At 41.3% G+C, this 19115-nt stretch overlaps 1 protein-coding gene across 1 annotated transcript in view; it reads left to right on the top strand.

Annotated features, from left to right (window-relative positions):
- ntrk3a (neurotrophic tyrosine kinase, receptor, type 3a) overlaps window positions 1-19115 on the top strand; it is a 659663-nt gene that overhangs the window by 383555 nt on the left and 256993 nt on the right. The window contains exon 11 of the mRNA XM_048615740.1: window positions 11307-11409. Coding sequence (XP_048471697.1) covers window positions 11307-11409 — 103 coding nt within the window. The remainder of the gene's footprint in view (window positions 1-11306; window positions 11410-19115) is intronic.

Below are 19115 nucleotides of genomic sequence, written 5' to 3'. Positions count from 1 at the left end.
ACTGGCTCCATCCCCACCTCTTTGACCTGTCTGTCTCCTCTCCACCTATCTTCTCCTCTATCCATTTTCTATCCGCCGCCCCCCCTCCCTATTTATTTCAGAACCCTCTTCACCTCCCCCATTTCTGAAGAAGGGTCTAGGCCCGAAACCTCAGCATTCCTGCTCCATTGATGCTGCTTGGCCTGCTGTGTTCATCCAGCTCTACACCTTGTTATCTCTAACTTCAATAATTTGTAGACTGGCATTAGAAAAAATAAACTCACAAAATTTGCCTGATTATTACATAAAGAAAAGTGGTTCACTAATATCCTGCAGGTTTGTTAGACAAACTTAGATTGTTTTCACTAGAGCGTCCAAGGTTGACCTGATAGAGGTATATAGAATTATGAGAGGCATGGATAAGGTGGATAGTCAGAGTCTTTTTCCCAGAATGAATATGTTTAAGGTGAGAGGGGGAAAGTTTAAAGGAGATGTCTGAGGCAGGTTTTTAAGGCAGAGTTTGGTAGGTTCCTGGAACATGCTGCCACAGGAGGCGGTAGAAGCAAATAGAATGGGAGTGTTTAAAAGGCATTTGGACAGATACATGAACAGTCAGGAATAGAGGGATACGGATCATGTGCAGGCAGATAGGATTAGTTTAGAATAGCTTTATGGTATGCACGGATGTGGTGGACCGAAGGGCCTGTTCCTGCTCTGTACTGCTCTACGTTCTATGTAGGACGGGGACCATCCACCTTTACCATGTCAGGCCTTTTACAACTCTAATTCCACATAATGGAGCTAAATGCTCAACTGGCCTAGCCACAAGCCTTTCAGTTGTAACAACAATGCCAGCTTAGGGGCTCAGGGATGAGGTCCTTCAACATTCTAAAGGCAATTAAAGATGGCTGCTGCCATGGTTTTGCATCTTCACCACATATGAGGCCTGTGTCTGTATTGTAGTTATTTTATTCAGCCTGTTTGGACATTTATAACAGGGTAGGTGGGACTTGAACGCAGACTTACTGGCCAGACGTAGGGACACTACCCTTGTGCCACAAGAAGCTTGTATCGTAAGCCTCATTGAATCTGCATGAGCAATCTCAGTGAAAGTTCGTTTATGCATAGGATCTGATGTCTCCTCAAAAATTGCTAACAGGTTTGATTACTGTTAAAGTTATATCGACTTGCCATGGTAGTTTTATGTACCTTTAAGCTTTTGATGATGACTTTCTCCAAACTTGCATGCAACATTTCACGCATAACAGAAATCAAATTCCCAATAATCCTCTTTTTTTTTACTTAATGGTGGATATTAAATTTCCTCTCCAAGTCCTTCATAACGCCTAACCCTAATGATTCACTAAAGATATCTTCCAAAGTGTGGCACACCATCAATGGCCATCTTCTGAACGGCCCTATGTGGCCCCTGACCTTCCTTTTCTCAACACCTTCAGAATTAAAATAATTCTGCTTCCAAAATTTCTTGCTCTCTTCTCAAAAAGAACTAGCTATCACTTTGGGCAGAGTCCATTTCAATTTCCATGCGCAGCAAATGGAAATAAAGGGATTATTCAAAAGATATGCCATCTCTCAGTATTTCTGTGTCCCCTCCCATGGTGGTGCCTTTTAAATATATGTACTTATTGTCAAAATTAACATCACTTTGTGTCCTTCCCAAAGAGCCTTCTTTTTTTCATTCTCTAACACTGGCATTTTTAAATTTTCAAGGATTTCAGATTTGGTCCCTTTAGGACCAGATTTGGTTTTGAAGGAACAAAATTCTGATTGTAAAAACAAATAATGCTTGAACTACTCAACAGGTCCTACAGCCTCTCTGGAGATAGAAACAGAGTTAACAGTTCAGGTCCATTACCCAAATTCGCAAAGCTATTGGCAAGAGTTGATAGTAAACATATGAAGGATTTCCTTGATTCCAAGAGTATTCCTGTCTTCTCTTCTGTGTCAAAAATCCTTATGATCTGCATTGGAACTGTGGACTAGTTAGGGGGAGATTTTATCAGAGCACTCATTGCTAATTGCATTTTGACTGTGAGATTAACACCTCCACCTGCCAAAGCAAAGTATGTATTCACTCCTTAAAGCAGGAGTACCATCGCACAATGGGAAACTTGTGTAGCTCTGTGTTCCAACTGGCAGGCATTTTTAGCTGAGATAATGGTCCAGAACATTCTTAGGTAATCATACTCAACAGTGTTGACGACGAAGTTCTTGGCTTGCTAGGACTTTTAATCACAGCTTCACTTGCAGTTAGGGGAACATTTTAATTATTGTAAAACTACTGCTGGCGGAGAGGAATGTGAAAGTACCAAGACTAACAAGTTGGCTGTACCTACACGTTATATTGCTTTTGTGCATACTATTGAATGAGTACACTATTGAATATACATCAATGTGTACTATCCAATATGTACACAACTCTATGTCTGTGTGTCCGAGCCAATAAATCTGTGTGTATGATTCAGTGTTTTCCTGTACCAACTGAAGGACCTTCAATCTTGCCTTCACACCCTGTGTCATGCTGAATTCATAAGAACATAAGAACTAGGAGCAGGAGTAGGACATCCGGCTCCTCGAGCCTGCCCCGCCATTTAATAAGATCATGGCTGATCTTTTTGAGACTCAGCTCCACTTACCCGCCCACTCACCATAACCCTTAATTCCTTTACTGTTCAAAAATTTATCTAGCCTTGCGTTGAAAACATTCAGCGAGGTAGCTTCAACCGCTTCACTGGGCAGGGAATTCCACAGATTCACAACCCTTTGGGTGAAGAAGTTCCTCCTGACCTCAGTCCTACATCTGCTTCCCTTTATTTTGAGGCGATGCCCTCTAGTCCTAGTTTCACCTGCTAGCGGAAACAACCTCCCTGCCTCCACCTTATCTATTCCCTTCATAATCTTATATGTTTCTATAAGATTGCCCCTCATTCTTCTGAATTTCAATGAGTATAAGCCCAGTCTACTCAGTCTCTCCTCATAATCCAACCCTCTCAACTCTGGAATCAAGCGAGTGAATCTCCTCTGCACCCCCTCCAGTGCTAGTATATCTCTTCTCAAGTAAGGAGACCAAAACTGCACACAGTACTCCAGGTGTGGCCTCACCAGGACCCTATACAGCTGCAGCATAGCCTCCCTGTTTTTAAACTCCATCCCTCTAGCAATGGCAGACAAAATTCCATTTGCCTTTTTAATTACCTGCTGCACCTGCAATCCTACTTTTAGCGATTCATGCACAAGGACACCCAAGTCCCTCTGCACGGCAGCGTGCTGCAATTTTTTACCATTTAAAACATAGTCTATTTTGCTGTTATTCCTACCAAAATGGATGACCTCACACTTATCAACATTGTACTCCATCTGCCAGACCTTTGCCCACTCACTTAGACTATCTATATCCCTCTGCAGACTTTCAGTGTCTTCTGCACACTTTGCTCTACCACTCATCTTAGTGTCATCTGCAAATTTTGACATACCACACTTAGTCCCCAACTCCAAATCATCTATGTACATTGTAAACAATTGCGGTCCCAACACTGATCCCTGAGGCACACCACTAGCCACTGACCGCCAACAAGAAAAACACCCATTTACCCCTACTCTTTGCTTTCTACTGGTCAACCAATCCTCTATCCATGCCAATACATTACCTGTAATATCGTGCAACTTTATCTTATGTAGCAGCCTTTGGTGTGGCACCTTGTCAAATGCCATATCCGCAGGTTCCCCATTGTCCACCATGCAAGTAATGTCCTCAAAGAATTCCACCAAATTAGTTAAACATGACCTACCCTTCATGAACCCATGCTGGGTGTTCCCAATGGGACAATTTATATCCAGATGTCTTGCTATTTCTTCCTTAATGATAGATTCAAGCATTTTCCCAATTACCGAAGTTAAGCTAACTGGCCTATAGCTACTTCTTTTTTGTCTACTTCCTTTTTTAAACAGTGGCATCACATTGGCTGTTTTCCAATCTGCGGGAACCACCCCAGAGTCCAGTGAATTTTGGTAAATAATTATTAGTGCATTTGCTATTTCCCCCATCACCTCTTTTAGTACCCTGGGATGCATTTCGTCAGGGCCAGGAGACTTGTCTACCTTTAGCCCCATTAGCTTGCCCAGCACTGCTTCCTTAGTGATAATGATAATTTCTAAGTCCTCACCTGCTATAACCTTCTTGCCATTAGTTTTCGGCATGTTATTTGTGTCTTCCACTGTGAAGACCGACACGAAATAACTGTTTAATGTCTCGGCTATTTCCTCATTCCCAGTTATCAAATTGGCCTTCTCATCTTCTAAAGGACCAATGTTTACCTTCGCCACTCTTTTACGATTTACATATTTATAGAAACTTTTGCTGCCTGTTTTTATATTTTGAGCTAGTTTACTCTCATAATCTATCTTACTTTTCTTTATAACTTTTTTTATGGCTTTCTGTTGGCCTTTAAAGATTTCCCAGTCTACTAGTTTCCCACTACTCTGTGCTTTTTTGTATATATTTTTTTTCAATCTGATACTTTCCTTTATTTCCTTAGACATCCATGGCTGGTTCTGTCTTTTCCTACAGTTCTTCCTTATCATTGGAATATACTTCTGCTGAGCACTGTGAAAAATTGTTTTGAAAGTCCTCCACTGTTCCTCAATTGACCCACCATAAAGTTTTTGCCCCCATTCCACCTTAGCTAACTCCTTCCTCATTCCTTCATAGTCTCCTTTGTTTAAGCACAGGACATAGGTACTGGATTTAACCTTCTCACGCTCCATCTGTATTTTAAATTCGACCATACTGTGATCGCTCCTTCCGAGAGGATCCCTAACTGTGAGATCATTAATTATTCCTGTCTAGATCTGGGATAGCTTGCTCCCTCATAGGTTCCATTACATATTGTTGAAGGAAATTATCACGGATGCATTCTATGAACCCCTCCTCAAGGCTGCCATGACCGATCTGGTTTGACCAATCGATATGTAGATTAAAATCCCCCATGATAATTGCTGTACCATTTTTACATGCATTAGCTATTTCTATGTTTATTGCCTGCCCCACCACGATGTCATTATTTGGTGGCCTATACACCACACCTATCAGTGACTTCTTCTCCCTGCTATTCCTAAGTTCCACCCAAATGGATTCAACATCTTGTTCAGTAGAACCTATATCATCTCTCACTACCACCCTGATATCATCCTTAAAAATCAGAGCAACACCACCTCCCTTACCTTCCTGTCTGTCCTTCCGAATAGTTTGATACCCCTGGATATTTAACTCCCAGTCATGACCATCCTGTAACCATGTCTCTGTAGTGGCCACTAAATTGTACCCATTTGCCATGATTTGCAACATCAACTCATCCACCTTGTTTCGTATGCGCCGAGCATTCAGATAAAGTGCCCTTATGCCAGTTTTTGCACCTTGTTTTTGGGTCCTATTACCTCCATTACTAACAGCTCTTGAGTTCTCCTTCCCTTTATCTTTTTTCCTAATTTTCAATGGAGTTGAAGCTTCCTTGTCACCTGCTAACCTGCTGCTTTGCCTTACATTAATTGTTATTCTCCCTCTACGCTCACTTCTCCCTTCTGCCCTACTTACTAGTTTAAAGTCCTATTAACCACCCTATTTACCCTTTTCGCCAGAACACTGGACCCGGCCCTGTTCAGGTGGAGTCCATCCCAGCAGTATAGATCCCTCCTGTCCCAGAACTGATGCCAGTGCCCCATGAAAAGGAAACCCTCTTTCCCACACCACTCTTTTAGCCACGTGTTTATTTCCCTGATCCTCGCCTCCCTATGCCAATGTGGCTCAGGCAGCAATCCAGAGATTATGACCCTTGAAGACCTGTTTTTTAATTTTGTTCCTAGCTTTTCATAATCCCGAAACAGATCTTTTTTCCTAGTCCTGCCTATGTTGTTGGTACCTACGTGGACCACAACAACTGTATCCTCCCCCTCCATCTCTAGTATCCTCTCAAGCTGGTCAGAGATATCTCGCACCCTGGCACTGGGCAGGCAACACACTATGCGGGATTCTCTATCCTGCTCGCAAAGGATACTGTCTATTCCCCTGATGATGGGATCCCCTCCAACTACAATCTGTCTTTTCACTCCCCCCTCTTGAATGGCCTCCTGGACCATGGTGCCTTGGTCAGTTGACTCATCCTTCCTACAGCCCTGTTCCTCATCCACGCAGGGAGCAAGTGCCTCATACCTGTGGGACAATGTCAAGGGCTGCGGCTCCTGGCACAAAATTCAAGGATTTGTAGACTGGCATCAGGAAGAAATAACTCTCTATTTGCCAATCTTACCTGTCACATGAGGCATGGTGACCCTCCATCATTAAACCACCATCAGTTGTCTCTCTCTAATGAGAGAGCAGCCCTATGGTCCAGGAGGTCTATGGCAACTTTACCTTTCTATTAATGGACATTTACCTGTTTGCACCAATGAATGTGTGGTGTATTTTCTATCCACAGATAGATATCAACAGAGGCTTGCAGTGTGCCATCGCTTTGTTTTATACCTCACTGTCGGTCAGAACTGGAATTTGATTTTTATATTCTATGTTTAATATATAGCAATAAAATAGAAAGAAAGGCACCGATCATTGAGATAGAGAATGATGTGAAATGAGAGAGAGAAAAAAAGCACTTTAGTAAGTTATCTCCTTCATAATCCACAGTTGTTGTCAATGAGTTATATTGGAAAGGTCCTACTCATAGGTTTTGTTAAGCCGTACAGTGCAAATTGGTTTTTAGTAATACTTTAACTGTTGTTCAGCTCACACATCATAGAACTGACATTGATAAATAAAATCTAGTTGACTTAGAGGGCACAAAAGTCCCTTGAAGCTGGTATTCACATGGAGAAGGGAATTGTGTTTCCTGTGCTTTTTAACATGTAGAAAGCAGGAAACATAGGAACAAGTGTAGGTCATTCAGCCCATCAAACCTGCTTCACCACTCAACTAGATCATGGCTGTCATCTACCCCAATGCTACGTGACCGTACAATTTCAGTCTTTAACCAAACTCAATTAATTGAACTTCCCCAGCCCTTTGAGTTTGAGAATTCTAAAGATTCACCATCCTCTGAGAAATTCTTCCTCATCTCAGCCTTAACATACCTACTTCTTAGAGTCACAGAGTGACACAACATGGAAACAGGCCCTTCAGCCCACCATGTCTATGCCAACCAACAAACACCAAACTACACAAATCCCATTTACTTGCACTTGGTCCATAGCCTGCTATGCCCTGGTATTTTAAGTATTCGTCTAGATGCTTCTTCAAAGTTGTGAGAGTACCTGCGTCCACCACCTTCGGAGGCAGTATGTTCCATATTTCTACCACCCTCTGTGTGAAAACTCTTTTCATTGGATCTCTTCTAAACCACTTACTCCTCACTTTAAACTGGTGGTCTCTGGCCTTAAAAGTATCTACCATGGGGAAAAGATTCTCACAATCTACTCTGTCTATGCCTCTCATAATTTTGTATACCTCAATCAGACTCCCCCTCACTCCATTGAAACAATCGCAGCCTATTCAGTCACCCCATATTATTGAGACTTTTAAGCCCAGGCATCAGTCTGGTGAATTTCTTCTGCACCCTCTCCAGTGCAGTTACATCCTTCTGATAGATTAGCAATCTCTTATTTTGAGATTTTGTCCCCTGGTTTTAAACTCAGCAACCAGGAGAAGCATCTTATCTACATGCTCCCTGTCATGTGTGCTCATTAAGATTTTGTAATTTTCAATGAGATCACCTTTCATTCTTCGAAACTCTGGAGAATACAAATCCCTCAGTCTTTCCTCATCCGACAGTCCTTCTATCCCAGGAATCAGACTGGTGAACGTCCATTCACGGCAAATCCATCTTTCTTTAGATAAGGAGACCAAAACTCTGATCTCAGCAAAATTCTACACAATTGCAGCAAGATATCTTTACTTCTCTAGTCAAATCCCCTGTCAATAAGGGCCATAAACGATGTGCCTTCCTAATTGCTAGCAGCAACTGCACACTAACTTTTTTAATGATTCATGGACAAGGATGTCCTGGTCCCTTTGCACTTCTCACCATTTAGGAAATATTATGCCTTTCAATCTTTCAGTTAGTTCAGTTAGCTGCCTGGCTGCTTTTCAATTCTGAGTGATGCTGACAGTGTGGATTCAATTCCTGCACCAGCTGAGGTTAGCGGGAAGGACTCTCCTTCTCAATCTCACCCCTCGCCTGAGACGTGGTGGCCCTTAAGTTAAAACCACCACCAGTCATCTCTCTCTAATTAGAGAGCAGCCCTGTGGCCTGGTGGATCTATGGTGACATTATCTTTACTTTGATTCAAAATGAACTCAGATCAGGTCAACATCTCTCGTGGATTTGACCGCTACCTTTTATCTCCTGAAGAGATGAAAGAATATTCCCAGAAATCAATGCCATAAGAGAATTCATTGGATGTTTCACAAGTATAAATAGAAACCATTGACTTTGATGATCTTCCTCCAAGTACAAAATACATTCACTGTTAAAAGACACTGAAGTGTGAAAAGTCACAACAGAAGGTGGGAGAAAGATTCAGACAGTAATTAAAATTATTCTTATTTGGAGGATGATTTAACATTTTCTCTGGGTCACGTTATAATGGTGGTCATATTTGCTTCCTTTAAGAAAAATAACAAGGAGAGGTAAACCGCAACAAGCAAACAGACAGTTTTTTTTTCCAGAGCCAGACTCATTCCCATTAGACAAGAGAAGGGAACTCAGCTGAAAGCCATTGGACAGCTGTAGTCACTGGAGCATGAATGTGCCTCCTCATAACCCTTTGAGAAGGAAACAAGGATCATCTCTCTCAAGCCTCATTCCATCTTCAGGCTTACCTGTGAAACAAATCTCTGACCGACCAGCTAAGCTGTCAAAGCTGCAGAATGATCCCTGCAATTTCAAAGCCTTCTCTTCGGACAACATAACTAGACTACAAAACAGTAACAGACAAGCACTGAAACAGCGACTGAACATGATTCCATTTTTCTATTAGTTGCTTTTATCTTTATCTGTATCTAGTTTTGCTGTGCATGTTTAAGAGAGTTGGAGAGTATGAATAGGATGTAGCTTTCAATAGTAATATCCAGAGCCAGGGTCTGAAAAATAAGCTTACCTTATTTCAATTTGTAAACAAAAAAAGCTTGCTGTTAGGTTAGTTAAACTCCAAAGGTAGGCAATGCATCCAGATTCAAATATATTGATCACAGGCAACTGTGAGGAAAGACCTTAAAACAGCCTGTGCCATATATACAGTGGGTACCCTCCTGTGAAGGGTGCACGTGGCCTGTAGTTTGCATGAGAACTCTCTTGTTCATTCATGGATTCTTAGCATTGTCTGCTTTTAAGAACAGCATTGTTATATTTTTCCAGATGACCACTGCTGGCACCTTATGTATATTTGTCACCTCTACCAGTATGTGCTACCCACTCAGGGTGGTTTGAGTTAGTTCACTGCCACCTCCGTTAGTTTTGTTTGTTCTATATACCACATAGGGTATGTATGGAAAAGGAACTTTTCTCAGATAATAAGGTTTATTGCGTGTTGCGACAAGTGCACCTAGATTTGATGGGGTTAAATTTCTAGGAGCTGCTCCCTCTGAAAACTGGAATAGAACTTATTGCCTCCATCCACTGCATGTGTCACATCAGCATGGGTGCAGCCAATATAACATGAACATTAACCCCTTTAGAACTATTACCTTGTGTATCAAGTATATATTGTAGGATGCCTTGCTGCAGTTGTACGCTAACTGACCTTGGAAGGTCATTCTATTTGTCATTACATTTGGGGGCTTTTCTGTCACTTGTGTATTAGATTATTTCAGATCTTTCATCTTAAAATACTTTCATCCAATAGTTCCAACTTCCCACACTTTGAAGAGTGTCTATTCTTGCATCGAGATCCAGATAAACAACCAATAATGTGCCCAGGAATTGAAGCACAAGCTTTGTGTCAAAAATGCATTTAGCTACAAGGCTATGACTCCAGACTTTTGGTGCAATAGAACAATGCAAGGTCTACAACATTAAGAAATTCATATGACTCAATGAGTAAGTCATATAAAAGGTTTTGTATTTATGTAACATTATTTGGACTTCACAGCCTGTAGCCAATCTTTGATTTGCATATGAATCTCTGCCTATTCTATCTAATTCTGTCTCCTTCTCTATTTCTTTCTCCTACATGCATTTATCCAGTTTTCCCATTGATGCATCAATGCCATCCACTTCAGCTACTTCATGTGGTTGCAAATTTTCCACATTCCAACCATCCTCTGAGGAAAAACTTTTACCTGAGATTGATATTGAATTTATTCTTGGCTATCTATTATATGATCCCAAGATTTGGATGTTCCTTCTTCCCCTGCTGCTACCCTATCAACACTGTTAATAATTTTAAGGACTTCTAATAGGGTACCACCAACCATTTTTGAGGGCAAAGAATCTGCACATGAAATGCTTCTAAATTGATATTCTACCTAACTGCTGTGCTTAATAACATAATAAAGATTGTCATACACTAAATAAACCTTGATGTATTTTTGAATGATGTACATGGTGATCTTCCACTTGCACGCACATTGGATGACGTGCTGTGAAATGAAACTTTGCTACACTTTCTCTATCCTCCCCCAGGTAAGAAGCCACTCTTAGAATGAGCAGATGGTTAGAGTGTAAGAAAATAGAAATGTGTATGTGCCCCAGTTTCAGATACAGTTTATGTATGTTCCCTGTGTCAGGGTACAGATTAATGATATTCTCCATGCTGAAGTACAGAATATGTGCCAGACCTGCTGAGCTTTTCCAGCAACTTTGTTTTTGCCCCTGATTTATAGCATCCGCAGTTCTTTTGGTTTTTTTTTACAGAATATGTGCACTTATTATGTTGGAATACAAGGTACAGTGTATATGTTAGGTACATTACTTGTATATTTACTATCGTAGGTGCAGACAATGCGGCTGATAGGCCTGATTTTATTTATATATATTCCTCAATGTTGCAGATTGTGCCATCTGGGAGGATTCAATCTGAATCTTGAAGCACACTTGTGAAGTGAGTGAGATTGCTAGTTAACTTTAATTAAAAATGTCCCTTCAATTTGGACTTTGATTCATGAATATTTGATGGGTTGATACTTCAAGGGAAAAGAAGAGAAGCCAGGCTGCTGCTCATTAAAGACACATTAAAGAGAGCCTGGTGATGCTGAGGGTAGAGTACTTTGAATTCTAGAGACAACATAATTAATGCTCTGCTTTGTCACCCCACCCCCCCAGGTCTCCATCGCTGTTGGACTTGCTGCATTTGCCTGTGTCCTCCTGCTCGTCTTGTTCATAATGATTAACAAATATGGACGCCGTTCCAAATTTGGAATGAAGGGTGAGTAATGGGATGCGAGTTCCCGCCCTGCCCACTCCTCCGGTTTTATGTGACTGGGTGGGAGTGGGGAGGGGAGTTGATGGTGAAGGGAGGAACAAGGATAATATGACAAATTTATCACTGCTTATAAGAGGATGCATGAACAGTTGGGATTGATGGACAATTGTTTTGATTAGAACTTTCTCTGTTGATTTGTTGACCTCCAAAAGGTTGTTGAATACATTCGATGAATAGCTAGAATTGGTGAAGCAATGCGAACACTTTCTTCAGGTTTTGCTTGAAGCAGGGTGTTGGTGAATTGAGACAAAACTGTCAAAATGGAGATCTCAGTCACCCAGCACACAACCCCTCTTCAATGAATGAGCAAAATCTTGGTCAATTGAAACCCATCAGGAGTGGGTTTATTAGTGTTCTTTGTTTGTTTGGATCAGTCATGTATCTGGAATAGATCAGTTTTATTTTCCTGCTGCTGTTGCAGTGCATCTATTTATATCCATAAGGCCGCTGCTGGTTAAAAGATGAGAGATTATTGAAGGAGCAGTCCAGAGTTGTTACTGGCACAGCAGTGTCTTTGCATATTATAATGGAAAATGAGTCAATGGCAATTCTTTCTACAGTTTAGTGATTGTTCAGTAACTTGGTATTCCCACCAGATCCTCATGTTAGAAGGATGCAATGATTGAATTCTATCATTAGCTAGAACTTCCTTGCAGCAAGATTCCATGCTGGAATTACTGGTTTGCTCATCTCATCCTTTGACTTAAACCAAGCCGAATATGTATTGAATCATTTGTGTGAATGCAGTATTTTTGATTTTTTCGTAAGTCTTCAATTTGTAATGTGATCAGCATATTCAAAATATGTCATTAATGACCCTGATTAACTAGTTGTCAATTAGAAATTGAGATAACTATCTCAATTGATTTGATTCCAGTTGGCCACTCAAGCAGTTGGCAGGCTGAGCTGTTCTCAGTTGACTAGTTGAGTCATCTCCATTGACCACTTAAGTTTTTTCCTATTGACCAGTCGAGCTGTTCCCTGCTGACCAGTTGACCTGCCAATATGGCTGATTTACCAGGGTTAGCAGCGTCACATCACACATTAATGAAATCCCAAAATCAGTTCACACTAATTAAATGACATTATCAACCAATCAGATTGATGGAACAATATTACTATTTGCTTATGGCTACACATTTCTTGGTTCAGCCTCCATCAATATTTTGCTTTGGGAATTTTATCAGCCCCCACTAAAAATCAGGCTTGGCTTTACCTTCAATTCACGGTGAGTGTTTCAGCTTTTCTCCATTCTTCACTGCGCTTTGGCAATGATCCTGCTGCCTCCAGCTAACGCACTCTTAGAAATGGCCCTAATCCCGATTCCTCCAGTTTTTGATCCATTGCTCTGTGAGCCTCCATCCATTCTTGCCTGCCTCAATTACCACCCCAGTATTCCAATCATGGAGCCTCTGCTGTTTCATTTCTTTAACCATGCTTTCCCCGCAACAGGCCATTTTGATATTGCAAACTCCCCCACTTCTCCCTTTCCCACAGAGAAACTTTCCTAATCAACCTGCCCAGACATTTTAATCCAAATTTCTGGAGCAGGTGGGATTTGAACCTGGTTCTCCTGACTGAGAAGTAGGGATGCTACCACTGTGCCACAAGAGACCACAATTTGCCCTGTAGCTTTCCTACATTGGGCATCATTATAGGGGATTCACTAACAAGCTTGTAATTAATTCATTATATAACATTAGATCTGAGTGTTGAAGAAAAGATAATAAAGGGTCTTAACCAGTAAATGTGAGGCTTCTTTTTGTATAAACTGCTTTGCACTTAATTATGTTAACATCTGAAAGTTTTCAAATCAGCGCATCACATAGTATTACTATTTTGTCTCCTTTTTCTCTGTAACTTACTGAGGCTACATTGTGCAACATTGGACCTGATAATAACATCTACTTCAGATTCTGTGGATAATGCATGATGAATATGTCAATGATGATGTAAATGATACTGGTTTGACATTGCAGCAGAACGGAGAGACATGATCGAGACTTTTAGAGGTGCAAAAGAGAAACACTGCCCTCGATGCTGCATTCATTGCGTACATAAACAGTTTTCAGGACTTGCTGAGAGAGAAAAAATATTACTCCAAGGACGAAGGATGGATGCATGGGACTCAGAGTAATGCAGGATAGTGTAGTCTTTAAATGTTGCACAGATGTCCAATCCACAGCAGAACCCAGAGTTGGCAGAATGCATGAAGGGACAACCATGCAGCTTAAGTCCATCGGAGAGTCACAATCCGTAGATACAGCTGCAACAGTCCAAGACATAGTCACAACTATGTTCTCTCAAAGCAATCTCCATTCCCACTGATCTGTTTTGAGCATGTTGCATTATTCATTGTTATATTGGGGTGTGCAAAAATGGTGGCATTTGTTGAACTTTAGCAAGAGTCAAGTAGATCTTAACAGTTACTTAGGATCCTGTAAATTGTTATGTTCTTATATTGTTAAAAAATGGCAGTAAATTTTGCCTGAAAGACTAGTTCCTAATAGGCTGGTGTGATTATTGGCTCATGATTGCTTAATAGATTAAATATCAAATTCCTGTTGTGTGCTTTAATCTTTCAATCACATCAGGCCTTCCAAATTTCTGTAGCTTCTTTCAGTCAAGCAATTGCTACACCTCACATCCTCTCAGTTCTCTTCTTCCAATCTCTTGTATACTTTCACTTCATTTTACCCCCACTGTGTCTTCAAAGGATTGCATCCCTTAGTCTGAAATTGTTTTCCCATACCCCTCCCTTAGCATGCTCTTTCAAACCTTCTCCTCGACTGAGTCTCTAAGCCACTTCCTGTAACCTCCTCTAACTTGATTTTTTTTAATGCCTCTATGAAGCACCTTGGGAAAGGTATTTACACTAAAGGTGATATACGCAAGTATGTTATTACTGATGTTGTGGAAACTGAGCCTAATTGTGTGGGTGAAGCAAAAGAAGCTCTGGCCCAGAAACATCAGGCATAAAGACAGTGCATAAGGAAAATAGGAATGCTCTCACATGTAGTGGCTCAATGACCCAAGATTGACAGAACTGAATCTCCACGACTTGCTTTGCAAATTAATGTTGCACGCTGCCCTACCCACTGTAAGGCAAACTTTGAGAAATGATTGTTAGTCCCTGAAGGGAAGGCTTCATAAATGTACACTCCTTTGATCACAGGGATGAAAAAAACTGTCTGCAGTAGCATCTGTGTCCTTCCTTTCAGCGTTACTGAAATAAGGTGACGTACTGGTGTTATGCTGGATTTAAGTCCTCATACAGCTCCCAATATTGCATTTGACATTTAAGCTGTGGTCACACTTGACTGTGCATAATACAAGGACGGTTTGAATGGTCGATATAATGGGCCATACTAATTGACCATGTTTGACTACTGATATTTGGATTTAATTACCATCATTGAATCAAAGTGCATCTTGTCTTTTCTGTAATGTGACGGTTTGTTGCTTTTCTGCCTCCTTGATGATAATCTTCAAACATGAGAATGACTTATTGGAGAGATGCGATGGTGCAGTAACACAACAATGCCTTAAAATTCAGCTTGTCCTCTACATAAAACTCTGCTTCTGGCTAAAGAATGAAAACTGATGTACAGAAGTTTTCAACAGTGACATGTTTCACGTTTCCTTGACTCAGAATAAGGAACTGAGCATGGAGGTGGGGGTGGAGGTGGGGGGTGTTGTGGGATTTCCAGCAAAAAAGAAAATATTTATTTTCCTGACAGACCAACAAATGTGATAACTACCACTTTAAGGGCATGACTAGTGGGATAGGTAGAAGTTGATTAGCCACTTCATAGGACACAGTGACAAAGGTGACCCTGGAAATATTGTCTGTGGAAAAGCATCAGCCAGGGTAAATACCAGTCTTAAAAATGTATTGTACAGTTTTGGTCAAGTAGTTTTGACATGATAGAAATATACTGGTTGAAATTTCCATTTGGAGTAAAACAGACAAGTTGTGAAAGGAGGTTGAATGTTTGTGCTGAATGTGGAACAAGCTCTGAACAGAAGGATTCACTCCTGCTTCATAAAACAATAAATTTGCTCCTACAGATATGTTTGTACAAAGTTGCTAACGTGGTTGTGAACTTCTCCCAACCCATTTGATCAGTGGAAACACTAATTTTGTGAACCACCGATTGGATTGTTTCAAGAAAAGTGTGAGGTATACCCACTCTGTGGTGGGGCGAGGTGAATCTGTATACTGTCTGCTGGGGCTGGGTCAGTGCTGTGTACTCACTATCTGTTGGGGCTGGGTTAGTCTGTATACCCACTGTCTGTTGGGGCTGGGTCACTCTGTATACCCACTGTCTGTTGCAGCTGGGTCAGTCTTTATGCCCACTCTCTGCTGGAGTGGGGGCTGGCTGAGTGCAGTGTACCCACTCTCTGCTGGGCCTGGGTCAGTGCTGTATAACCATGCTCTGCTGGAGCTGGGTCAGGGTAGAGTACCCACTTTCTTCTGGGGCTGGGTCAGTGCTGTTTACCCACTGTCTGCTGGGGCTGGGTCAGTGCAGTATACCCACTCTCTGCTGGGGCTGGATCAGTGCAGTATACCCACTCTCTGCTGGAGCTGGTCATTGCTGTGAACCCACTGTGCTGAAGGTGGATCAGTGCAGTATACCCACTCTCTGCTGGAGCTGAGTCAGTGCAGTGTACCCACTCTCTGCTGGAGCTGAGTCAGTGCAGTGAACCCACTCACGGCTGGACCTGGGTCAGTGTTGTTTCCCACTCTGCTGGGGCTGGGTCAGTGCTGGTAATATTCATTGAGTATTATTGCCCCATCTTTGCTCGATTATCTTTTCAATGCTGTGTCAGTGATATGAGTTATTCTTTTTTTTCTCCAGACAGCCTTGTTAATTCAGAATGAGCCACTTATTTACATCAAAGAAGGATGTGATATGAAACAGTGTCACCCTTGGTAAATAGATAGTCAGAATAATGGAAGAAACTTTCAAAAGAACATCCATGAAATTGAGATGAGTGTCACTTAGATATACAGTTTTTCACATTACAGCTTCAGCTGCTAGCTGACTAGCTATGAGTTAGAGCTCTGGCTTTTAAATATTTTGCTCCTTGTCTTATGGTGGAGGAGCAACTTAGCACTGACAGAAAATAATTTCAAAAATAATTTTAGCTGTATGATACATCCCTTTATAAAGGGGATAGCACAGTAATGATACTGGTTCCTCATTGGCCATTCTTTATGTGGTTACCATGGGGCCAATCACCATTTGATTTAATACTGTAGCCCTGATTTCAGAAACAAAAATGCTTTGGCTGGCATTGGGAATCTTTCTGACAGCAGAAAAAAGGACATGATTTAAACAAAAATTGCAACGAGACTACCTGTATGGTGCTTATTTATTTATTATGAATATTGCAGGGAGGCAGTGTCTAAGCTGCCACCTTCCCTGTGTTATATACTGACCAATGGCCTTGCTATCATGCCCCTCTTGATTTCATGATTTCCTCTTGGTCTGTAGTGGATTGTGTACACTGCAGACTGATCCAGTACCAGCCAATGGTTGGGACAGAGTGCTAGTAATCCTCCTTTCTACTCTGGAAATGATAAACTTTTACAGGTTAGACAGCCCCTGGTGGGACACAGCAACAAAAATAAATCCAAATGGTTAACAGATATCTACAGAAGTGGAATGGATACTTAATAAATCAAAATAACAATATACTTGGTGGTGATCAATGTTCCTTTTCAAAGTGTCATGGCAGATAGTGGAATTTGAATTCAATAATAATCTGGAATTAAGAGTCTAATGATGACCATGAATCCATTGTTGATTGTCAGGAAGAACCCATGTGGTTCATTAATGTCCTTTGGGGAAGGAATGTGCCATCCTTACCTGGTGTGGAATACATGCGGTTGACTCTTATGTGTCCCCTTGGATGAGCAATAAAGTGCTGGCCTAGCCAGCAACACCCTCATCCCGTGAATGAATAAAAGAATCTTTCTCATGCGTGTTTCCTTACTGATTAAAAACCTGTCTGTGTCAGTCTTCAATAAGCCTTAAGCCAGCCTGAACATACCTCTGCAGTAAGGAATTTCACGGATTCACTTTCCTCTCAGAGAAGTAAAAGTCCTCCTCATTTTTGTGATTGTAACGAGATCAGCCAGGTGGACCTTATAGAATATGAGTTCCCTGATTGGGGCTGTTAACCTGGTCCAATCAGGGAGCCCTGGCTGACAGATATAAGCAGGAATGTCAGAGGTTCTGTTCAGACTGAGAGCTGGCTCTGAGGAAGCTGGACCAGTGACAAGTACTATGCACACGTAAATGAAGGATGGCTTGGTGATGGGATACCAGCTTCTGTAGAGTTATTTTACTCATCTCTGTCCTAAATGGGCAATGTACCCTTACACTGAGATAATGTCTTCAGGTTCTAGAATCTCCGACAAAGGGAAACAATTTCTCTGCATCTACCCAGTCATATCTCTTAAGAATCTTATATGTTCCACTAAGGCTTCCTCACATTCTTCCAAACTCCAACAAGTACAAGCCCCAACTTACCCACATCTGCATACCCAGGATCAATTTGTGAAAACTTCTCTGTACTGCCAGCATTTCCATCTAAAAGCGCAGTTATATAATTAATACAAGAATAAATAATACAGTAGCTTACACCAATCTTGAGTTGCTTGAGTGAGCTTTGGTTTACATATTCAGTGATGTTTTTAGTTTGAAATTGACAGATACAATGAATACAGAGCTTTGTGCGATATATATTATCGGTTCATATAGAGCACTGCTCGTATTCCTCTTGTAGCAACTACTCACTTAACACTTTTTTAGACTCTCCTTATATCTGATTTTGATTTGCTTTAGATAAAAAAAAAATAACAACAACTTGGCAAGACAACCTAACAGCAATAAGCGATTGGAGATTGAATGGGCCTGAAAATGACTGATTGAAGTGTTTTTTGTGAAGGGATGTTATAAATCACAGGCATCCTTCCCCAGCCCAGACTGTCTCTTCTCGACTGTTCTCAGGATATGACAGGGGATGGTAGTTTGACTTTGAGAACTCAGACTCAAAAGATCTCTGGTTCCAATCACCTCAGTTCTACACTAATAAGGTCGCCCTTCCATTATTCTTTTTAAAACCTGACCATTTTCTCCTTCCTTTCCCGGTGGCATCAACTCAGTTCCACAGATGATTGCGCAGCTTCAGATCTCTCTCAGGAGGCAGTTCTTTCTGTTGGAGGCTGACAGAGAATACAGGGAGATATTCAATTCTGGGTGGCAGCACAGCTGAATCCCAATCTGATTTTTCCAACATTTCAGAAGCTGATTTTTTAATTTTTGTTCGCCCAGAGGCAATGTATCCAAATGTAACAGCCTTACCTATGACCTTGGAGCTGTAGCATCACGCTGGGAGCACGGTCAATATTTTTGGCTTATATCTGTCCACTTTGTCATTTTCTATACAAGCGGACCTGCTTTGGACTGTCAGGATGTGGGCACATCCTATCTTGTACTTCACTGAAAATTCACTCTGGGTGGGAATAAATCTGCCACCACATAACCATCATCATACATAAAAAATGTGGTGTACACAATACAAATGTATAATGGAAAAAAAAGTCCTTCGTAAGATGCTGCCAGTGTTCTGAAGTG

This window comes from Rhincodon typus, chromosome 33, assembly GCF_021869965.1.
Source record: "Rhincodon typus isolate 14 chromosome 33, sRhiTyp1.1, whole genome shotgun sequence".
Classification (NCBI taxonomy): Eukaryota; Metazoa; Chordata; class Chondrichthyes; order Orectolobiformes; family Rhincodontidae; genus Rhincodon; species Rhincodon typus.
This window is presented reverse-complemented; position numbering and strand designations above follow the sequence as displayed.